Consider the following 24,900-nt stretch of genomic DNA (forward strand, 5'->3'; position numbering starts at 1 on the left):
TTTTGTGCCAGTTTTTCCTGTCAATATGGCAACGTTACCTGCCTTCTGAAAACACTGCACTACCTTCCCGCCTTTTCTAAGTTGAAAATGCAGCATTTCTTACAGTACAATTCTCGCATTCAACTGTGACAGCACCTTTATTTAAAGGCACCGTTTGGATCACATGACAACATGAACATTCTGGAGAGTACTCTTTGTAGATAATGCGACATAATGTTACGGCATGAAACCTTCACTCCGGATGGGGTCACGCCCAAAGTGCATTCAGCAGCGCCACTTCCACTTCTTCCATCACTAACACCCTGTCCTTCCACTACGTAGCCTTCGCTCCTCTGTGACAATAGGACTGAGACATTGTTTACTCAAAAAAACTTCTGCATACAACTACTGCTGCACCATCTAACCATTATGCTCGGAAAGGGATATGCTTTTGTGTCTCATTTCTAGATTGATATTCAACGCTGCATGCAGGTGTTGAGCATTGAGAAAAAGAACACACTGATACATACTGTCACGTCATTTTCATTTAATGTCGTGCAAGCAGTCGTCCTCCAACTTCTGATCACAGGCTGTCACGTCAGGCGCACAGCAATGCCAGCTGAAAAAAGCAGCTGAAGAATCACAGGCGCAACAATCGCACAGTAAAAATACTGTAACACTCGCTTGCAAAAAGCATTTTCATAAGTTCCGTAACTATTACTTTCACAAAATGAAACAGTCAAGCAACGCTTGCGCGGCTGATACACCAAACTATACGACTTGGGAGATGACAAGAAAGCCCAGCAAGCACCAGAATTGCCACATGATGAAGGACAACTTGTCACGATATTAACTGGCCATTGCCACCAAGTTTGTGCAACAGACAGTGTGGCAAAATAAGTTTCTTCACAATTAATGTCATTTGATCCTAGCTGCATGCCTCGATTCTTCTGGTTGCCAAGCTGACATGGGAATAAGAAATTGGTATACAGGTCAAGCTACTGTCAGAGAAAGAACGCTAGCAGACGACGGACAAGGATGAGGAGGACACACACATGCGCTCATCCTTGTCCGTCGTCTGCTAGCCTTCTTTCTCTGACAATGATTAACCAACTTGCCTAGCAACATACTTTGCACAGGTGAAGCCACAGTTTCAAAAGAATTAGTAAAAGATATTCATGTGCTAAACAATACGCATTTGACCAAAATCGATGTCTTGTATCCATGGGCAACAGTATTGTCGGACGTACCAGGCTACCATAAGGCCCTTCATTCTTTATGCCACTGAGTGTACAGACAGTTTATAGGTTTTAACGTCCCAAAGCGACTCGGGCAATAGGGACGTCATAGTAGAGGGCTCTGGAAATTTTTACCACTTGGGGTCGTCACACATTGCTTCAAATGCTTGCATAACTCCTCACATGGCATGCTCTTCTAACCAAATTTCACTGAGGTTGTGACTAATGCTCAGTTGCTCACTTGACTATTTATAAAATTTTATTAAAATTAACTTTTAATGTAACGGACATCATACCAGAACGCTCTGGATTAATTTCAACCACAATGTAGGGCCATCTGGTGTCCACTAAAATCTTACTGCTTGGGCATTTTTGCATTTCACCATCATTAAAATGTAGCTGCCATGACCAGGATCAACCTATGAGTGCATCCTCTCCCAGATACCATGGTACATTTCCAAAATTTCTTACAATATTCAAAATTCTGAACAGCAGTCTCAGAGAAGATAAGAAAATGCCAGCCCACATTACAGTAAGAGTTGTATCAATCACTATCACGCAACGAAGTACCTTTGACAGGTTCACACTCAGGCTATACATAAAGCACCATGCCCATCACCTTGCGAGCTTAAGAAGTTGAACAGAACATACCAGCACCAACGCCCACACACTCTCCACCTGTTATCCTTTCTGTTCTCCTCATATTAAAAAAAAAACCTTGCCTCACTACAGAACATGGAAAAGCACAATATATGGCACTAAAAATAAAATAAAATATATTTTTAAAATGTTTGTATGTATTGATTAAGAGGTAGGTCTACTGACAAGATACACTTATTTGAAAGTAGCCACAGGCTCCTTGGAACAGTCAAAGAGCCATCACTGGAAATGAAAACCTTCAGAAATCAGGGGCATATACTACTTACACAGATTGTTCCTGACAACATTATGGTTCCATTAAACATCACATGAACAAGACAGCTCACTCAGTTCTAAACAATCTACACAGGTACAACCATAAAAACAAATTTGAGAAACAAGAGGAAACTTACATTCATGCAAGCACAAAATTCAAAACAAGGTGCCAATAGGGCAGGCGACTAGCAGCAGGAAAAAATGCAGATAAAAGTGTTACACTAACACTGTTAAGTATACAATGTGACACAGGCATTCGAAGCTCTTGACTAAAAAAATAATAAATGGCGGCAATGAGAGGTGCAGCAACTTCAGCAAACCAAACAGTAGTGATAACAGGCAGCATTCCTATCATTAAATGCACTTTAGATAACATTCATATCTTTTGTTTACTACATAACGGGGGCAATATCCTGAAACGATCTCTCCTCACTCAACCTGCACTACACAAGTATTCCCTTTGCGTGTCCGAAAGGTACTCATTAATAATATGTTTGCATCCCAGTTTCAGAAACCTTCAATGTACTGAGAGAGCATCTTGACAGCATGTGTTCAAATAGGGACGCAATGTCAACATTAGTGGAATGAGTCTAAGGGAAAGATTTCTTTTTTTGCTTTTTTTGTTTTTAAGCTGACACGAAAGATGCCTAATTGAAGATTCTTACATTCTTAAATTGAAGATTCTTACAGTTTTAATCTATAATAAGCCATGTCAAAAACGCCAGATATTTCACATTGACATACTATACTGAATACACAGATGACCGCCTTAAAATACACTATATATATCAAACTCCAATACCACCAGTCGTTCCACATGACTGCACGTCACCCAGGTGGGTACTATTCTTGCTTCTAGTTTACAAATAAGCTAACTTACAGCCATTTTTTTATTTATTGAATTCTGGTATATTGAATTATTTGGCAATCCCCTTTAAATTCAATATAATCCAGGCACAACTGACTGTATGACATAGCAAATAATGTAGGGGCGTGTATAAAATGAAGTTTTCAAGTGAAAAGCTTTTGTTGTACAATGCATTTTCAATGCCATATATATATATATATATATATATATATATATATATATATGCTAGCATGAGACTTTAAGAAAGCATTTCTTTTCTGCTGCATTTTGGTCAAAATAATTGAGAAGTATATATTTTACAATCCCTGACGAACTAAAATCATTCATAGGAATTACAGTGTCCGATGGACATTTACTATATATCCAGAGATAATTTTCGGATTTCCTCAAGAAATCTGAAATATCAAAAAAAGAAATCTCTATCTGGATAGTTTGGATTTCCTAAGGAAATTCAGAACATCCAAAAAGAAGGTACAATGCATATTCTAAAGATGTTCTGATGATATTCAAAGACTGGCAATGTTTTGGCAATACATTTATTTTTGCTTCACACAACAAAAGACTTATTAAATTAGATTAATGATGGCTGCTCACTTCGGTAATTGCTACCTGCTGGTAGTTCATCAGACATGACCAACCTAGCATTACCAAAATTGCATATGGTAAGTGTTGCTATCTTTTCTGATTTTTTTCATCGCATCTGGTTCTAGTCCAAATCAAAAGAAGACTTGTGGTTAAAGTTTCATCTCCAAAAGAAAAAAAAAAAAAGAAAAGGGCTGCTTCAGATTATAGCCCCAGCTCTAGTTTTCAGTGTAGATAATACAAAGATGTTCGGCACATCAGTATTGGAATATGCAGCTGTATCACTGGTTTGCACAGTATACTGTTGATCTGCTGATAATTGCTTGTAATAAATCACAATCCAGCAGCATGTCAAAACTTGGGTGAGCGCAAGACCTCACCAGGATGCTGCGAATTCCAAATTTTCAGAATTAGACAGCTATTCTTGCTGCAGTGATGCATTGCTTTGAAGTTAGGTTTCTAAAAATGTTGAATTCTGCTGTTCCTCGAACTTTTCACAGAAGAACAAAATTAAAGAACCTAGTTCTGTCAGTCATTCAAAATTTTGCTCTTGTGGGTGTAAAATTAAATCCACACAAACCTAAAGTGGTCCCCCCAAAAAAACAGAAGAAATGTTTGCAATTCTGAAGTCACTAAATTAAGACAGTTTAGACCTGAGATCTCATGGGAAGGGAGATACTTAGAAAGTATTGATGAGGAAAAAAGGCAATGCAACCTCGTTACTCCCCTATTTGAATTTGCCTCTGATCCCCTATTACCGCTTAAGAAAGTAGAAATAAGGACTCTCTGGGAGGTCTATACTGTGAACACCTCTAGATCGAACGGCAATGTTAGAAAGGGCAAAAGCATGAATGGGGACTGCTTGCTGCCAGGAAAGCTACTATAATACACAAGCTGGAGCCCATTATAGTATGGACTTCCCTGTGGGCAGCACGTTAGTGGGCATGACCAATGGTGTTAGTAGGAGGCAATTCTCAGAGAACATACTTCCCGACTTACGCCGCTAAATACAGACACAGGGAGTCCCTCCCGGTGCAGATTGGTCACGCCATTCACCTTTTGCCCTTAAAACTGGCAATGTCCTAGCGAGAAGAGAAAAAGAAAAACAGTAGCTCAGCCTTGATGATCACATGACTAGAATGTTAACTCAGTAATAAAGTATGCCCATATATAGCGCACTCATTTTGCAGTTGTTTACGCTATAGATAAAAGTGCATGAAAATGCTGGCACTGCACAAAAAGAAGCAGTCAAAATTAAGAAAATGGCTCGTACACACTTCTATGTGCAAGAGGCATAAAAACGTAAAGCAAGATTGAAACTACTGTTAAAATACAGAGCACTTGTCTTAAACAACCGGTCTTCGACAAATAGGACGGCACAACAAAATTTGTTCTAAAACAATCAAAACTCCTTTAAATCAGCTTGCAACCAACAAAAAACATGGTGGTCACCAAGTAATTAAAAAGACATACAATCATATGCAACAAATCACACAGATTCAGCTCATGATAATGGTGAACAAAAGGCATTTCAACAACACTTGAGAAAAGGAGCAGGTGCAAGAAAGGGAGTTTTTTAGCACATTTCAGTACCCAGAGCGGCAACACCGCACTCTTGCATTTTATACAGCACAACCTTTCATTCGTACATGCCACAACCCTGAACAACCTCGTAAATACAATGTTGCATAAGACGCCTGCCAGTACAAAATATTTCCAGCTTAACACAACTGCTTAAAATTGTTCCACTAGGAGAAAAGCGCTTCTATGCCAGCAGATGTAATGGGCATAACAGATCTGTCACTAAGACTACACACTGTACACAAACAAGCTGGACAAAAACTGCGCTCACGACCAGGCCTACGTGTTGATTTGGACCTCCTAAAACTGAATGTCAAGTTCAATAAATAAATAAACTTACATAAAATGCACTCAGACATGTGCTTTGACGAGTGAAAGCTATAGTTGCTTTTAAGTGTGATGCCACAGCCAGCAGCAAGTGTGAACGAAATAAAGTATAGACATCAATCAGTTGTATATGCTACAATCCACAGAGGCTATAAAGAGGCAAGCAGTGGGCACAACACAAGGCAAAGAAGATACCCTGAGGGGGGAAAATAAAAACTATTGATGGAAAGAAGTGTGCAGTATTTGATAGTTTATCACAGGAGTTGGTGATTGTGCCTATATAGTACTAGTAGTGCCTACAGCCACATATAAACACAGCCGCTATCATATTTCACCGCAATAAGACAGAAAAGGGGAATACGGCTATTTTGCGCTGAACTTGGCCAGCAGCCATGCCGGAGAAGGCTTCTTCTCCGGGAGCATGGATTGGAAAATGGTGTTTGCGGCTCATTTGCGCAAGATTGGAATATTTACGGGACGAGTGGTGCCGTTGCTCTCCGCTGAATTGGGCAGAGGTGGTGTGCTGCTGCTTTCGGCAACGTCTTGCAGTGTCTGAGGCTGTTGTGATTTCTGCTGCTGTTTGGTGATGCTCTCTGCCTCACACGACGAGGCAGGCGCCTCCCACTTGGCAAGGTAGTCGGCCACGGCAGCGTGGCCAAATTGGCGAGCGTCATCTAGCGGCGTGTGACCCCACCTACAAAAGCAGGTAAGAATATAGACGCAATTCATTCCATGGAAGCAGACAGAACAAAGAGTTGAGACATGGCATCACGAATACATCACTAATCATAAGGTATTATTCATGGTTAGGAATCTTGGTGCAGTGAAATTTTTTTTGGTCTGACAAGGGATCAACTTTCAGGTGACTCTCGGAGGCTCGTTCAATTAAAAATGCTGCTTTGTTCGAACTGTTGCTTTGGCCCTGTCATCAACAAGTGTACAGACAAGACTCCTGTCAATTTTAACTCAAATTTGAACACTGTTTCAATACCCTTCAAGTTTGAGTTTCATTGAGAGTTTTATTGCATTTGCTTTACTCACGAAAGTAATGCAAGGAAAACCTTGGTTAAAATTCTCTAATTACTAGCGCACAGCTTGAGGTACTGACAAGATCACTCCATTGGTTTACAACCTTGCAAACCCAAAAATCGTACAACACTAACTGACCGGTAGGTCTGTGGGCACTAGAAATTGATTACCAGGGCTCATCAACAGAAAAAGGCATAAACAATTAATATACAATGCAAGTCAGCGAATATTTTGAAAGGAAGAAGTTATAAAATGTACTCAAATGCAGGCAGCGAGAATTGGGCAAGGCTCTGCCTGCAAACATGAAGTGCTTCAAGACAAAGTGAGATTATATTTCTACAGAGTTGATTCCCAGTTTTTGCATAGCTTAGACCAATACATTTTATCGCGCTGCTCGTGCCACTCTGTGCAAACAATGAATAAGGTTTACGTAACCTCAAAAGTATGCATAGAATAAACAGCACTCCAACAACAGGCTGCATGAACTGCTTCATAGGTACTGTGACTCCAGTGGCTAAAGGGAAAAGTTTTCTCTCTCTCTCACACTGGAAGAACAACACAATTAGAGCTTTTGGATTTTGGATTTCTCTTGGATTTTGGACAGGGCTAGATTAGGACTCTGAAATTTGATGGTCAAATCACTTGACCACGAGAGAGAAATTTGGCATATGTATCCATGAAGAGAAAACATTCAAACAGCTCTTTGACTGCAGTCAGTGTGCTGATGCACGAGTATAAGGCACAATTGAGAAAAAAACAATAATAAAATCTCCACATGCCACGTGGCTGTACACTGTGGCCATATTACTCCAGTAAAACCCCGCTATAGTAAACTCTGATATAGTAAAGTGCGAGTGACGTCCCTGTTTATCTTCTACACATTACATTTTTTCACCTTTATAGTAAGACATTTTCGATAAATATCGGTTATAGTAAAGTGCGTCTGGCTGTGGCGACATACTTCCCACGAAATGACATTGTCGAGCCCACGCTACCTAGGATTGTGAGGCAAATGATTATTTTCCGAAAAAGAGAGAGAGAGAGAAGAAAGAAAGAAAACAGCACTGAGTACTTTTTTTTTTAACTGGCTTTACACCCAGGCTCTGCAACTGTGAGAAAAAACCAACTTTATGCAGATTTTGGAGCCGTGAGGGAAGCATTGGGCGCGTAGCCAAAAAAAAAGTAAATCTGGCTACGAAAATGGAAAGAATGTGACGCAGTCTGTTCAGAAAGTAAAGGAGAGTAAAAGTGCAGCGAAAAACAGGAAAGGGAAGAAACGACCGAACATTTGCAGCACTGTGCAGCAAGAAGCACTAAGCAGCGGTGGCAAGAACTGGAGGCGTGGCTTGTGTTGTTTTGCCGCGCTTGGCTGTTGCGCATTTCTCATCTATTGCCTCTTAAATGACAGAAATAGTGAATGATGTTACAATGTTCATGCAAGGCTTCACATGAAGGCAAACCTAGTTTCATTCTTAGCCATATTTCATTCATGCTAAATAGAAACATCCACAAAGTAAACAAAAATATATTTTAACTGAAAAGATAAAATTGCACAAAGAGGTGAATAAAGAGGGATGAAAGGTATTTTAGTGTTTTTTTGTTTTTGTTTTCATAGATCAACAAGACGTGCTTAGCAGGTAGCCATTTAATTAACAGGCAGCATCTTCAGGGTCATGTCGTCACCAAGAACTGATGTAAGTAAAGACTCTGATATAGTAAAGATTTGTGCCAGTTCTAGTGACTTTACTATAAAGGAATTCTACTGCAAAATTAGTAAGAAGGAGAGCACAAATTGGAAGCACTGAAAATTGTTCACGCTGTGCTTGGTGGTACTGTACCTGTCTCTGACCATGGCATCCACACCACAGATCTTCAGCAAAAACTCGACGCATTCGAGGTGGCCCTCAGCAGCAGCCAAGTGTAGGGCCGTACGCCCATCGTAGTCACTCAGCCCCATGTCCATACCTGACAGGTAGTGGCTGCACAGACACACTCAAGTCTTAGCCAAAATTCTTAAGTCCAGGCCAGTATGCACGGTACAAGGTCCCATCACACTGTTGATCCTGCTAGCAGTCAAGGTGAATGGTGCAAATGCTAAGCATCCACAGATATCCATGGGAAATACAGAAGGGGAAAAGTTTGCTTTACCCACCACTCCTTCATCAAAGTTCTTTCTTGATGCTCGTATTACCTTATACAATTTTTTTTTTATCATTTTACCGCAGCTTTTTTATTTGCACTGGCTGGTGTTACTGTCGGTGATACCTGACCCATATTCTGCACTTTTTTTTCTTCTCTGCATTCTGTCTTGACCTGTACCGGCCTTACGCAAGCCAGGCTTTCTGTGCTTTTCTTAACATGTTCATTCATTTTTTTTATTGTTCGTTTGTTTTTTGTACACAACCTTTATCTGTTAAAGATCCAGACCAAAATTGAGTCTCTGATTACATTCCTATGGTTGTTTTAAGATTCATGCAGACATGGTGAGCGTCTGTTCCACATCCATAAATAAAGAGTTTTTGTGAGGGTAGGCAAATGGGCGAGTTAGAAACTTATTCAATATCTAGGATGAAAATCTATTATCCATTCGCAGATTCTCACTTGGCACCTCAAAATGAACATGAAATGTTGCGGAAGTCACACAGGCATCCAGAAAGTATATTGGATGGTTGGACATTCAGTGGACATCCTAGGGGCATTCATAGTTAGCTGAAGTAGACATTAAAAAAAAAAAAAAAAGGCAAGGCCAGACAGGGAGAGAAAGCACTTGCTGAGCGTAGACACTCTACAGACACAGACAACCTAAAGTACTTCAATTAAAACTGCAAATACAGTACTGTATTTTTATCTTTCATGACCGGCCATGCTTTTGCATTTATATGTTAACAAGTTGAGTTTTCTCTTCTTCTGAAAACGATCTCAAAATGAAAGCACTGTGCTTTCCAAAACCGATAGTGAAAGATCAAATTGGAAACAGATTAAGAAGAAGCATGAACACAGAAGCAGGTGCTCTCGTTTTGCATACATAGAACTATGCATAGTACAGCGATTAAATCTAAGACTACCGCATGGGCAGATTTAAGTAGGGGCTCTTTTACTTAATACAGCTTCGTTCTGCAAGTGGCGACTGCTGATAGCCTCACCACCCCGCCAAAAAAAAAAAGAGAAAGGCAAGCAAACTTGCCGGCGCATTGCTGTCACGTCTCCGCTGGCAGCACTGAAGAGCAGGTTCACAACCTTGAGGCCCTTGGTCTCATACTTTTGTCGCCTGGGGTCCTTCTTCTGAGTCATGTGACGCAGGTTGTCGTAGTGATGGAAGCTAAACACTCGGGTCAATTCCTGCACAACACCCAACACAATTAAGCAAAACTGCCAGAAGTAGCAGTATCTCTTACTCATGTAGTGAATTAAACCCAGCCAATAATTCTGTTGGTAAATGCACCATGTATCTGTCTCGCACTATTGGTCGGACTGCTTCTTTGCAACTACTCTGTTCTGACAGCCGTCTCTTGTGGTGTCTTCAGTGGTAATCACCTTTAAACAAGTACATGTAGTATTTTAATTTAGCTTCTGGACTATGTATACAGGACTGACACAGGCTACAGAGTTATGACGAGAAGATCTGCCTTCATCCTTTATAACTGCACCTCATCTGATTAAATTTGCTGCGGTGAATATTTCTACATTGCTGACGCTTCGGTGACCTCTTTGTAAGACATGAAGAAGATACCAGGACAATAAACATTCAACAATGTGGAAGCAGTTTGCAAGGGCAATTTTTTTTTTTTTTTATCTAGAAATATTGATCTGTGGATTACACTAAATGAGGGACAGAAAAGCAGGCTGACCTCGCAGAACTGGACTCCCCGAACAGAGTTGCCGTAGACGTCCAAGGGGGGCGACCACAGACAGATGCCCATCACATTGGGTACCACCACCATGGTGCAACCTGACACACCAGACTTGGCAGGCAGGCCAACCTGTGCCAAAGGTCCATAAGGAGCTTAGAGAGCTGGTATGCAAGCCACAAGCAACTTTTTCTTAGGGCAAGGAAACAACTAAAAGCCATGATGGCATTTAGGTTAGGACAGTATGGTGTGCCCCTTGTTAGAGGAACACCTAATTGTAATGATACTACACAAATTGACTCTTCATTAAAGAGGTGGTGTTTATTTTTCAATTTGCAACCAGCCTTGATTGCAATGTATGCCTTTTTATTAATTTTTATTTGCTTCTACTGAAGAAATGAACTGTAACGTCAAAGCTAGGAGTCAACTCTACATGTCATTAAAATGCTGAAAAAAAGAAGCAATTCATTGGGAGAGCTAATTTAAATCAAACTGGGAACAAGGCATTCTCTTTCGACTAATAAGGTAGCTCTCATCTTCTGACCATGCTTAGCAAAGGAATAAAGTGAGAATAACACAAGCATCAGCAGCTGTGGCAAATGCAGTATCACTAAGGAAAAAAGAAGAAAGACAGTGGGTCTTTTGGGAAAAAAAAAAAAAAAAAAAAAAAAAGATGAGTATACCTGCCATCTTACCTTGAAGGCATACTGGCCTGAGTAGTCGTACATGCCGCATGAGTGCATCAGTGAAAGGACGTCTCGGCAGGATACTCCGTTCATGATTTGGTGGCCCGTAACAGGGCAGATTCCACCATTAGCCAGTGTCGACGCCATGACGCTCACAGACTGACAGTTAACTTCGAGAGAGCACAACTGAAAAGGAATAGTAAGAGCATATATGACCAACTTTTAATTTACAACCTACCATGCAAAATCTACTCAAGCAATCCTTATTTCAACTAAAGTCAAACAAACTGACAAGAAAAAGATGTTTATAGTGCAAGCACCAAGTTTTGACTGTCAGCTTCTTAGTTTTGTCACACAGCTGTCGAGGATTGTGATTTTTTAGAAAGTGCAGTGAGAACTGAAAAGTCCCGTTGAGCTGAACACTCTCCCCACGCCTTGCATTTCCCTTTCACATATTATTTCTATAGCATAGCTTTAATGTCGGGGCAAGATCATGCACTTAGTACCATACCCGCATGACAGACTCACTTAATATAACATGCGGCATGCCACAGCAAGAACAGCATAAAATTCCTGTGAGAGTATGTCACAAAGATATCCACCGCTTTACAGTACATGAGTACTGTTTTCATTTTCTGCATAATTGTTGTTGTCAATCTAGCTGTACTCCACAGGGCTCACATCACTAAAGATAACCATTACACATCTATTAGCAGTCCTGTCAACTAGGGTTCCAGTGCTTTGAAAACAAACAATACAGTCTGCTGTTAGGTGAGTTTCTGCACTTAAATTTATATAAAAACTGTCAATATATTGCCACTAAGATCAGCATATGCCTCAGGATTCATTATAACCAAGTCAGCTATTGTGCTTGTTTCTAACTCAATTTCATAGCAGACGTCTTCTTCAGTAGGGAAGCAAGAAACACGTAGTATATACAAACAATGTACACAAGGCTAACGAAAAGGGTTCTACTTAAGTTGAGCTCAGGCATGCATTGTCACCTGCGGCAGTTGGGAAATTCCTACTCTTTTGCTCCTAACCACTTCGAAAATTAACAATACTGCAATCAACATGGATGCTTGTATGTACAGTCGTGAGCAAAAGTGGAGAGACCATGCGCTTTGAGAAAACTACCCGCCAGCTTTTTCTGACAGTGAAACAGTTATTTCTGAGAAATGCATTAGGTACCATGCATAGCATACTTGCCTTCTTGCCCAAGCAATTTTCTGTAGCACATATTTTTATACATCAAGAAAGAAATCGTAGCAGTTAGCGTGGTCTCTCCACTTTTGCTCACGACTGTACAAAACAAGAATGGTTTGCTCGCATGGGGCTGAAATGTGAAGGCTAACCAAAAGGGTTCTACATAAGTTGAGGACAATGCAAAGAGCTGTGGTGTGGAAAATGGTAGCTGTAACGTTAAGAGACTGGAAGCAGGCAGAGTAGGTCAGAGAAATAATTCAGGCTTATGAGATTCTAGTGAAAGTCAAGAGGAAGAAATGGGCATGGGCAAGGCACATATTGCAAAGAGAGTATAACTGATGGTCGCTTAGGGTAACAAACTGAATTGCAAAGGAAGGAAAGCGCAGCGGGGGCGGCAAAAAGCCAGATAGGCGAATGAGGTTAAGAAGTTCGCAGGGGTCAGGTCGATGCAACTAGCACAGAACTGGGTTAATTGGAGAAATATGGGAGAGGCCTTTGCTCTGCAGCGGGTATAGTCCGGCTGATGGTGAGACACAAAGTCAGTGAAAGAAAAAATACTGAACGTAAGCTTCAAATGTGGATATGAAAAGTTTTTTCGCCCATTTTCCATAATGCAATTAATGTTTGTAATTAGATTAATTGTTTAATAACTATAAAAGCAATTTAATAATTTTCCTCTGCAAAAAAGTGCATTGTTTCACAGTCCATGGCATTAAAAAAAAACTGTTCAAGGTCAGCCTTGCTCTGTAACCTGAATTATGCACAGTGCATTACACCACTTCAGCAATAGTAAACAAAAAATTAATTTAAATGGCAAGGAGATAATTCTGGTACAAACATGTAAAAAACACCACTACTCATGTGGCCTTGTAGGCTATGCCCCAGTTCCACAGCTGGCAGAATTTCAAAAGAAGCCATACTGTGATGTTACCTGAAAGTAGAAGTCCATGGTCTCCTTGAGGTTGACTCTCTCTGGAAAGCACTTGTTCTCCTTCATGTAGAATCCTATAGCATAATTTCTGTCCGCTGCTTCCCTCTCCGAGAGGAATCTTCAAAGTGAAAGAACCAATGCAGCCAAAATCAAAATATGCACAATAGCATTACAAGAAAGCTTAGATGAGAGAGATCTAGGGCCTTTTTCAATACGGCCACACAGCTGAAAAGAATATACGTAATGTTTTCTTATCCCTCAAGGCTAAAAAAAAGGTATGAGGTTCATGTGTTCATGAAAGCTCTTTTTTGTACCTAAACGGCTGCATGATGACTGGAAACTTTGTTCTTAGTATCAGTGAGCTTACATAAATGTTATCTAATAACAGTCACACTCTGGGTTGCTGACCGTAAGCATCTGAATGTTGATTGTTGTAGAATAACTGCACTACAAATGCAGAGGTTTCAGCTTTAGCCATTTAGCAACACAAAATTCTATATGAATCTGAAGTCTTGCACCTTTCTATAGCATCCAAGACAGCAGCAGCAGGAAGCTTTCCAGGAAAACCAACATCACTTCAAAACACACGCACGCACACACACACAAGAGAGAGAGAGAAAATTTTAAATAGAACTACTTACATGGCATTGTTGAAGCCAAGGTACTCGCCACCTGACACTGCTTTATAGTACTGGAGCATCTGAAAATTACAGTTGGAAGTGTTAAAAAACAAGTATAGTACAAATAATAACACATAAACATACCCAGTCAAATTTTTCTGATGTCCTCATTTCTGGCTGCAAGGAAACAAAACAAAATAGGTAAGAAGAGAAATATATGTGATCAACAGATACAGCTTCTAATATCTGCAACAATTTAAACTGATTATTGTCGCTTACTGATAAACATAGCTGAATACAGCTGCCACAGTCACTAGGAAATAAAACAAAAATTCAAAGAGGAACGTTGCTGGATGCTCCAAGCTACATGTATAACGCACAAAGGTAGAGTGGCACCTACACAGGAGCTGTGAGCCCTGCGCTGAAAGTGAAGGTGAATGCCACCACAAGCCAACACAATGTACCAGTAATGCATATAGGCTGTACGTTGTCACATTCATTGACACAGGCATCTCTTGACCTGTTTAGATATAATTACAACATGAATGTCCAGCTAGCAATTCTGTCAGATCCAAGACCAAATGTCACTTCTCTACAGACAGCAGCCACTGTGTATGCATCTAAATAAATGTGTTTAAGTGTAACAAATACTGCCAAAGGTTCGCAATTTTCTTTTTGGTCTTGCAGCAAGTGCCTCCTGAGCAGTCTCACCTCAATGAGATACAGCAGCAATGAGGCAACCACAATGGCTCCAGCATTCACCATGGGGTTGTGTGGCTTCTCTGAAAAGAATGCAAGGGAATTCAGCCAACAATATGCCATATTTCTTCCTGCTACTATGAGTCAATAACAGTACTACGTTACTATGCATGCATACTAATTATGTTACTATGGCATGCTGCCAGGTGGCCAGGTGTTATAAATCGAGCAGCTGAGTGCTGCTTGCAATGAAGCATGACTTTATAGACAGTTTTTACCATAAACCACCCCGAAAGGGGCACTGCGAAAGCCTTTTCTCCCAGGTTTCAAAAAAGCCCGAGCAACAGCTGCTTAACTGACTGCCTTAGAGGTGTATTTATTGGCTTAGAGGCTGTTTATTAAAAAGTTCCACCGATGGTTCAGTGATTCGTTCCGCCATTGGACAACCATGGTCCACCTCATGTGGCAAAATCCCATATATGCAATCCCCCCCCTTCGTTTCTTTTGTCATCGAAGCAATTTTTTCATCCATAACTCCTTTCCCAAGCTTTTCACCCGAGAAAAGCTGGGCACATGGCCGGGGGAAATGTTGTACCCATTGAAAACCGGTGGGTACCCAGCAGCACCAGGGATAGAACCTGGAACCTCCTGGATGTGAGGCGGAATCTTACTACACTTTCACAAGGATAATTTCATCAGCTGTTTCTTGAAAAATAAAAGAAGTGCCATAAATTCCTGAAAGAAATGATCTGCATTTGTCGCACCAATGTGCAGTCAAAACAGTGGAGTGATTGAGTGAGTGAAAAAGAGCGAATGAATGCTACAGTGACATTAGAGCATACTTAAAACGAAAACACAAGCTGTACAACAAGATTCTGTAAACAGCTTTCATTTTTATGTCAGTCATATGATGAGGAAACTTGAGACTGGAGTCAAATTCAATTTCTAGGCAGATAAATATCTGAAACTTCTCATGAAAAGCCAAGGCCCATACTGCTGTAATCAAGGACAAGCTCGTTGAACATCCTGCCACTTGGCTCCTGGCCCACGTATTGGTGAACAGCATCCGAACCAAGCTCGGTGAGTGCAATGGCATAATTGATGGGTTTGCCAGACGACTGGATTGTGAATGGAATCTCAGTGTCGCCAATTGAAAATCTGCAAATGACCACCAGGAAGAGAAACAGCAGTGATACGCTAACAAAGCTCCGAGTTGCAAAGTTAAAAAATGATTCTTTTCATCGCTTACAATACTTCTGCAGCGAACTAATTTCTTGCCTCAGAGTGATAGGCTCAACCTTCACACCTCTTTAGGCTGTGAAGCAAAGCAGAATGCTTAAAAAAGCTGTAAACTATCAAGAGAAAAAAAAAGGAAGGCACGAAACCAATAAGGTTTAATAAGCAATTTGCAAAGTTTAAAATGCATCTGCCTTCCAGTTCACCGGAGCTATGTATTGTTGAATTGCTCATTGTTAAGGGAATAACAACATGCAAAAAGAGAAAAAACAGATTCATTAGTTAGGGTGCAGTTTCAGTTAAAAACACAAGGAAGTGGAGTTTATGTTAGTTTATAGTAATAATGTCGAATTGCTCATTGTTAAGGAACTATCTTGTGTAATGAATAACAACATGCAAAAAGAGAAAAAACAGATTCATTAGTTAGGGTGCAGTTTCAGTTAAAAACACAAGGAAGTGGAGTTTATGTTAGTTTACAGTAATAAACTATTAGGATAGCTTTAGTTTCTGATAAATTTGAATTGTCACAGCAGAATACATTATTTACAAGCACTAAATTTCATTTTGAGTCTCATTAGGAGAAACGCAGTCATAATCAAAAAGGAAATACAAAAAAAAAATAATAAAGAAAACCAAGTCATGTGCCATACCTCTGGCCATCCACCGTGCATATACTGACTCCCCAGTAGTCTGGGTTGTACTTGGCAAGCTGGGGAATGTAGGAAGCCACCTATTGCAGCAACAACAAAAAGAAAAGGGCCACAGATTTGCAAACACCACTCATTTTTTTTAAGATGAGGGCCACAGAAGCAATGTCAGCAAAGAGAAAAGTACCACACAAAAAAATTATCTCCAGAAAAAATTTAAAAAGAGCACAGATAGTAAATATTTGTTTGCACTTTCCTTCTGCATGCGAATTATCACATTGTATTCACACATTCACACATTCATACATTCACACTGAATTGTTTTTCATACTATTATGGTCCTGTAGTGTCAACACTCCAATAATACTTGTGATGTCAAAGTTTAACAGAGGTCATGTGAGGCGTGAAAATCCATGATATAATCACTGCTTCATTGCTTTAAACTCATGAAAATGCTGAAGCAGGCAAGTCTCAAGAGCCAGAACAAATTAAAAAGGCTAGGAATTTTATTAAAAGCCTTTTAAGTAAGAAGAATAAAAACCTATACATAAGCAGTTTTCTTGGAAGAAGGCAGCAGAGCAGGTAACAAACATAAGAAGCACATACAAACACAAGAACAACGCTGCACTGACAACTATACTGACCAGAACCCACACATTTTCTCCCTTCATTTCACATCTGCAGCCAACTTCTTTCTTATCTTTAAAGTCCTGCCAGTAAGTGCAAAAAGTCTAATTCCTTTCTTAGCAATACCACTGCAGGCGTACTAACACATTGGTCTCCTGAGTTCCTGATTGCACATGCTTCGAAAATTTCCCTTGCTAACCTGTCCTTAACCCTTTTCAAAACCTTCACATTGTGAAGGTCAGCTGGACATTTTTGGTCTCTGCAAATAAAGCAGTCTTTGCAGTGCACTGCGAGGTGAGTGCCAGACTTCTCAGTTATTGCCGCAGCGTTCTCTCTAATTCTGTCATTAATGCATCTTCCTGTTTGTCCAATGTATTTCTTTCCACAATGCAAGGGAATCTGATAGACAATCCCCTGGATACAATTGGAGTACCTTGTCCGGTGCGCAGTTTTGCATCTAGACTTGAACTCCTGGTTGTTCACCCGAGCACACAGGCCTTTTGCTCTGTTTGGTGCCGTTGGAACAACCCGGATGCCATGTCTGTGTCCAATCTTCATCAAATTATAGGTCAAGCCATGAATATATGGTACCATTAACCACTTATTTCTTTGAGTAAAGTCTTCTTTCTAAATCATCTGCTTGATCAGCAGCACAAGGCTTTCTATTATGCTACACAGCAAATAGTCAGGAAACCCTGCTTCCAGAAGCCTCTCAGTTTGGTCTAAAAAGCTTTCTCTGACACGGTGGTGGCAGGACTTGTTGAGAGCTGACGTCAACGCAGCCCTCGCAACATCTCTTTTTATTGTCTTTGAATGCTGGGATGTATATGGAAGGAAATGCTTATTCACTCTAGGCTGGTAAGTCCAACATAAGTGCTCTGGTAAGAATTCGACTCAAATCCAGGAAGCGTAAAACACCTTAGCAATACACATAAGCAGTACTCCTGTAAAAAGCTTGTACATAGCGGAGTTTGATTTTCTGAAAGCCTTTCTTCTATCACTGAACCTTTCGAGCTAGTGGGTGCTAAAAAAAGATCCTCAAATTGTGGAAGTTGTCAGAATGAATTAAGACTCTTGTGACAGCTGTTACAAACACATTCAGTAGATTTTCACTACAATATAAACAGCTATTTGAAACAATATAAATATGCGACATTTTATATACTATGGCACTGCGGCTTAGTATTATGTGTGTCTATCCATCTGTTCAACAAATTAAAATCTAAACGAGTATTTTAAGAAATCAGATAATGTCCCTGTGAGAGGAGAGACGAAGCAATAAGTACGAGCATCAACACAAGCTTATTAAGGAAACACTGGAACTCTTCTCCATTAAAAACGATTTGCTCTCATGTGAACACAAGAAACTGCACCACTAAAAAAAAAAAAAGGGGGGGGGGGGGGGGGGGGGAACTCTAAAATGTGCTCTTCACAGGGGCCATACATGTTACGGACCTTTCCACCTGTATTCACTTTGCATTTCCAATAGAAGTCCTCCACATAACGAATAAAGTCTTGAAAGTCCGGAATCACAAATTGGTGCCGCAGAGCTCGGGTGATGAGGACAATGTTTTCTCGAATCACCCTGTAGACGAGAACAGAGGAAATGAACAATTACACCTCCTTGTCTTGGGACTATAAATATAGACGCTCATTAAGGAGGTGGTCAAAATGATGTTCAGTGTGTCAGCACCATTACATTTCATAATAATTACCAAAAAAAAAAAGTAAACAGTGCATGAACAAATTTTTTTTTAGAACTTGGAGCAAATGAAGCATCCATGTGTAAGATGTACAACTAAAATTTTCCAGGAAAACTCGTACTTTAAAGTTTGCACATGTTACTCTGAAGCTCGCCTCTCAGTAGCACTTCAATTATGCACCTATTTCGACAAAACTTTCGCAGTATGTTTATATTCCACCAAAATTGTCAGCTACCATGAATTAAATTTATTTCCATTAGCCACTCCAGACCAATGTACCTCTGCTTTGCACTTGTGGTAAGCACAATGCATAAAAAATTCTTTGAAATTCAGTCAGTCAATCTTCAGCTTTCCCTAGCTCCATAACATAGCAGAATAAATTACAGCACTGAGCATCCGTAAGCAAACTTCACTACACAAATATGTGTGTGGCAGTGAAAGCGACAAATCCTGCATTTGCTATAAAAGATTTAGATTTCAGAAGCCCACATTTGTGAAAAACGTGACAAAAAAGTTAATTCAAGTGAGTACATGTATCCCCAAGATACATGTACTCATGGCCAAGAGTAATAGATACATAGCTGGCACTATTAGTGTAACACAGCTTCGAGGCTCACAGTGTTAATAATTATCATCATCAGAATAATCATTTATTAACCTTTGAAGGTCCTGTTAGGGAAATTATATAAGATGGGGAGATACGGGGTATTCAGCAGCCACACATTAATATAAATATAGAAAGGAAGAAAAGGAAAAAAAAAAAGTAACTATAATTCAGATAGTAAAGCCGTGACATAATGTGGCAAAAATGTACAACAAAACAGATTGCAGAAATAGAAGTAGAACAAGCTGATCAGTTTGCAGGTCTTGGTGGCTGACACGGGGTTTAGGGAAAAAATTTATTTTTTGCTGAGATGGTCGATTAGGAGCTGTCTGAATCCGGAAGGATTAGCCTCAATGACAATGTGTTCGGGGAGGTTATTTCAGCCTCCTATCGCACTTGGAAGAATATATTTATTCAAAGAATTTGTGGAGCCATAAATAAGCATCACGAATAGACTTTTACAGTATGCATGCAAGTTTCGTCTACTATCGGAAATTAAATCAAAAGCAACTGGTCATAGACTAATGATCTTTACTGAGCATTCAAATGTCCACATACTGTGCAAATGTTTCCCGGTTCAAACTCAGTGATTCCAGCGAGCGGACAGGTGACTTTTCTTTGTGGACATTTCTCAGGTTTTGCATCATTTCCTTGAGACGTGGGTCATTCTTCCACAATCCAGTTGTGAACAATGCCTGCACAGACCAACAGAACAATGCAAAATTAAGTGGGAAAATTAATCCACATTTTCCATCTTCTGCTCAAAAGAGACCAGGAGGGTCAATCACTGCCCTGAATATAGATCAGTACTCACATTCAAGAACTTTCCCACGCAGACCGTGTCGTCTGCATCCTTGAACATATCAAAGAGAAGGTCTTCAACGTTCACGGGGGCATCACTTCTGAAATGAGTAATAACAGCTAAATTTACAATTTCCAGGCATGGACTTGTTGGATACTGGATATTCAGTAAACTGCTTATGTACTGTGTGGTATAAGTGCATGCTAAAAAACTCCAGGCGGTAAAAATTTCTAGAGCCCTCCACTATGGCAATCCCGACAGACTAAGTCAATTTGGAACCTTAAAACCCTATCAGCCAAAATAAAAGATGTGAGTAATAAAAGAACATTATGTGCCAGTAAGACAGGTATAACCTTGAAGCAGCGCATAGTTGATAGGTACAAAGATAATTTGTTGTTTACTGTAGCAAATATCAGACACCAAATATCCTGAGCCACCTATTGGTCTAGTAAAAGAGTAATTCTGCACTCAAACTGGCGATCTGGTGCATCACTCTGAATCTACAAGGGAGCACAAAATTCATTGCGCTGTCGAAAAACCAAGACGATTAAAAGGCCTGCTCCTGTTTATATGGGGCAAAGCAGAGCAATCCACCATGAATCATGTTGCTCCAGATACACTACTGGAACACAGGACATGAATCCAAATATTCCATCAAAACATGAGGTTTGGTTCATGAAGCAAGATAATGTGCTCTGGGTTCGTCAATTAGAATACACAGAATTTTTTTTTACTGAGAAAAAATGGTGTAAAAAGCACACAAGCAAACCAGAGGGGAGCACAACAAAGCGAGCAAATTTGAAACATATGGTAATGCAGCTACCGCTCAGCGGCTGCTCGTAGTTGGACCGTTGGACAGCCAGCAGTCTGGATGTCACCAAAGACAAGGAAGTGCAGCATGCAGGACAGTGATTTACAACCGCACGCATTGTGCAAGCTGGCATTTCATTTCAAGCAACGTAGGAGAAGGCAAAAAAGAGCTTGACAGTTCATCAACCGTCCACTCCTCCAATGTTTGAAAGCTACCATTGACTGCAGAAAAAACAAGAAGTAGTGCATTTATTGAGTTAGGGCCCGAAATTGCAATCCTAACATGACCTCTCTTCTGAGTTTATCTCTTGGAACCACTGCGCACTGATTGCCATCCATCAACACTCATTGCCACGATTGTGGCTAACCAAAAGCGAAAACAAGAATAGAATAAATTAACAAGGAAATTCCACAGAGGTCAAATTGATAGTTGCACTGTCAACTGGACTGTGGAATGAAGAAATGCTTCCTAAAAATAAGGCAGGCTGGTGGCTGGGAGTGCATTTGTGAACTCTGCTCATTACTACCTTGTTTTGTTGGATACATATTTGTGACCTGGAAATATAAGCAATGGCAAGCAATAATAAGCATGCAATATGTGTGTGTGTGTATGCAGACTACATCAAAAGTGAAGTTACTGACAACTATAGGCAGTCAAACACTGTAAGTTACAAATTTGCAGAGGTTAAACTGGTCTGCCCTGTAACGTGAAAATGGACATATAATGAGAGAGTTAAAAACTATGCTAGCCATGTTTCATTTCAGTCATTTTTAAATAAATGCACCTCGACCTTAGACATAATACTGACCGATTTCACACTGATTTATTGAACAAAACTAGTACGTCAATTGGTTCAGGGCAAACAAATATTTCTGAAAACCCAGTTATATTTTACGTTTAATGTACATGCATATCAGAACAGTGCAATGAACGTTTGTGACAGCGGACATGACAGCTCGCGACCAGAGTCGACACGAAAGAATTAAGTGGACGAAGAAAAATGTTATATGCAAGAGCAAAATGGAAAAGAGATGTCTGCCCTCTGGAGTCCCATGGTGCACATCGAGAATGTGTCAGCCAGGGTGCAGCGGTTAAGATGCCTGACTAATGTGTCGGAGTGCCCAGCTTAGATTCTGATCGCCGGCGGTTGAGTTTCCATGGAAGCGAAACGCCCGTACGGGCATTCGTCTGCTGTGCCATAGCCTCCTGTGCGATATCAGTGCACGTTAAAGATCAGCATCAGTAGAGGCGCCTGAAATAGCGATGGAAGTAGGCTTCTTTTCTTTGTTACGCAATAGAGATATGTGATGAATATTTTTTTTTTTTCTCTTATGATATTCCACATGCATATGTGCAGGGAAGCCCGCTACAAAGGAGGAGACACTGCAGAAAAGCCAGCTTTTACGTAACCTTTATGCAAACTGCGACGTTACTCTAAATATTATTTGTCCAAGAAGCTTGTTACGAATCCACTTTGTTGTTTATTTTCGATGACTGCGTTAGCTAGGTTTGCCTGTAAATTCTACCGAACTGTTATATGGTCGGAAAAGCTGAAAATCACGGCAGCTGATACCGCAGGAATTTAAACTAATTGCGAACTGAATTATCCCTGCGTTATATTAATGATCTGGAGTTCGTTCTCCTGCAAACACAATTCTAACGTCATATTTGTTCAGGATGAACGAAAAACTCACTTGACTTCAAAAGGTTTCTCCTTAAACTCTTCTACCGGTACGAACACCCGGTTCGCATGGGACGTGGTCTCAAGCGATGCGTAGCGAGTGAAGAGTCGGACGGGCTGTTGCTGCGGTCTGCTGATTGCGTGCGCCAGGATCCGTGTTGAGGGGCACACCTTAGGCGCTCGATTATGGTAGCGCACGAACTTTCCTAAATGCCGAAACATGTCCCGGCCGGATCTGGGTAGAGGCATGCAGACCAAGCACAGCTCTAACAAGCTGGCCGATGGATGAGCTGTAAGGACGCAACTCTTTGTTGACGGATCGCGGCGACGGTAGCAGCGATAAGAGGAGCACGCTTGTGAACTGCATGCGCTATTCGTGCACGGACCTCAAATTCTCCTATGGAAAAACAAACACAAGCAAAACAAACCCAAAGCCACGACCGTCGGGCCTCTGCGGCTAATTTTAGAGATGAAGAAACAAAAGCCGAGTAATTGTTTACAAACCTCTTGAACTAGTACTATTGTGCCTTATAATTTTTGTGTGTAGTTACGTAGTGCAAATAAAGAACTATATTGGAGCAAATATTAAAATTGGCAAATTATTGTTACAGTCCATTAAGTACTGCCAAAAGCGAAACCGAAACTTAATTTTGGCGGCTAGAGGCCGCGTCGATCGCGAAAGTAGTGTATTTTTAGAGAATCTGAAGAAACCTTCATGTCCGCTTGTGCTCGTCGACGTTCGCCTAGAGGATATTTGCCGAAAAATGGAAGATGATACGTCGTCGTCTGGTCCGACAACGAGGACTGTTGGGTTCAATGAGTATCTATATGACAGCCTGGATAATACGACGTTCGGTCAGCAGATTTTCTCGACTAAAGACGGCATCTTCGATGACTCGGCCGACGGTCAAAATGCCAGCGAGGATCTGGGCATCTTCATTGAAGACCACGAAAACGAGAACGCAGGGTGAGTCTGATCGTAGCGCTTGCCCTCGGTAGTGGCGATCTAGAAGGGTACGAGACGCCTTGGGGCATCGGTGAACAGCGTGTTATTTTAGCGGTAACTTTCCTCTTCAAGTGGCGGAGCGTTTTTTACCCTAACATGGTTATCGCCGGTCCCCGCAGTAGTGTTTTCCTTGCGCGATTTCTGTCTGCTTTTCGTTTATCTTGTCAACTCCTCTCCAAGGTACGCCACAAAGTGCACACATATAAGTGGGGATATAGTCGTGGGGACAGCGCATCGTTTGAATTCGTTGATCGGGCCTTCGTTAAAGGACCCGACATTTGTCAAGCAGTACGGCAGTCGCCGTTTTGCTCTTGAATTGTTCTCATATTCCCAATAAACGGTACTTGTCGAAGAACCAGGCTATAATTTGTGCACGGCTGCACTCGACTGCTTGGCACAGTACAATCTGACCTTTAGTGGGAAGAAAGCCGATACCGCTGTGCAACTGCGACGCGGCGTCATACACGAAGTGAAATAAGCATTCGTCCTTGAACTTTTTGAGCTTGATTGAAGGCGGTCGTACTTCGACGTCGCACAACTTTTGATACCGTTACCTGAGCAATCAGCTGTCCCGGAGCCGAGTCACCCTTTCTGTATGGAAAGAGCAGTCTTGGCGCTGCGCCTGGTTATGCAACATGCTTTCGCCGGTGCATTTTTACCCGCGTCGGAGGAAAGCGGGAAAAAAAAATAGTGGCAACGGGCTGAACTTGGACGCAAAAAGATTTGACAGAATTCCGTCATGCTCCAAATTTGTGCTCCGACTCGTATTTCACACTTGTGTACTTATGAAGTTCTTCAGCAGTGGTACTCTGTTAAATAGTTTTCGTTTCTTTTTGGGTGTTTTGTGTTCAGACCATGCTCATGATTGTCAGTTTGCTATGTTGGATCTGCCAGGAACTACTTGGGGCAATTTTTTGTGATCACATTTTGTATGGGGAAAACAAGGGCTTGCTTTTAACTTCGGTACAGCGTAAGTGAAATTGTGTACTACATTGCCGCTAGAAAGAACTGAAGCTTTTGTGTTATATCAGCATGAATATATGAATCTGCATGTGCCCAGCAAGTCAAAGACTGGTGTATTTTGTATAATTCAAGCGGTATAGCTGTTTGTTAAAAGGCTTTCCTTAATATTTCAAAACAAACATATGGCTCTATTGCTACCTGTTGAAACATCTTAAGTCGATTTTCCCAATGGCTACTTTAGGGACCAATAGCTACCATGCCAAGTAAAATCTGTCTCTTACCTAAAGTCAGTGCAATCAATGGGTGCGAGA

General features: G+C 40.8%; 2 protein-coding genes across 4 annotated transcripts in view; one reads left to right on the top strand and one right to left on the bottom strand.

Moving 5' to 3' along the window:
* Positions 1 to 511: 511 nt before the first annotated feature.
* GLS (glutaminase) lies at positions 512 to 23,057 on the bottom strand. Of its 2 annotated transcripts, XR_014704675.1 has the most exons (17): positions 22,634 to 23,057; positions 20,141 to 20,228; positions 19,885 to 20,021; positions 18,475 to 18,604; positions 16,396 to 16,475; positions 15,504 to 15,667; positions 14,522 to 14,592; positions 13,955 to 13,987; positions 13,832 to 13,890; positions 13,191 to 13,308; positions 11,063 to 11,239; positions 10,368 to 10,499; positions 9,704 to 9,858; positions 8,358 to 8,498; positions 5,965 to 6,184; positions 4,582 to 4,664; positions 512 to 611 (listed from the first exon to the last, which is right to left on the bottom strand). XR_014704675.1 is itself a non-coding variant. In XM_084592331.1 (16 exons), the coding sequence occupies exons 1-16, from the start codon at positions 22,867 to 22,869 to the stop codon at positions 4,635 to 4,637; spliced, it is 1,971 nt and encodes a 656-aa protein (XP_084448457.1). In that variant the 5' UTR covers positions 22,870 to 23,057; the 3' UTR covers positions 512 to 4,634. The 2 variants fall into 2 exon arrangements, 1 of the variants encoding a protein (XP_084448457.1); XM_084592331.1 differs by having other exon boundaries at positions 512 to 4,664.
* Positions 23,058 to 23,312: 255 nt separating this feature from the next.
* The window catches only part of LOC146208259 (uncharacterized), a 48,294-nt gene continuing 46,706 nt past the window's right edge, over positions 23,313 to 24,900 (top strand). For both annotated transcript variants that reach the window (XR_014704678.1, XM_084592367.1), the window contains exon 1: positions 23,313 to 23,587. Coding sequence is in view for 1 of the 2 variants with exons in the window: in XM_084592367.1 (XP_084448493.1) it covers positions 23,385 to 23,587 (203 nt within the window). In the remaining variant the exon portion in view is untranslated. The remainder of the gene's footprint in view (positions 23,588 to 24,900) is intronic.

The sequence above is a fragment of the Amblyomma maculatum genome, chromosome 1 (genome assembly GCF_055883805.1).
Source record: "Amblyomma maculatum isolate TAMU_Amacu chromosome 1, ASM5588380v1, whole genome shotgun sequence".
In the NCBI taxonomy this organism is placed as follows: domain Eukaryota; kingdom Metazoa; phylum Arthropoda; class Arachnida; order Ixodida; family Ixodidae; genus Amblyomma; species Amblyomma maculatum.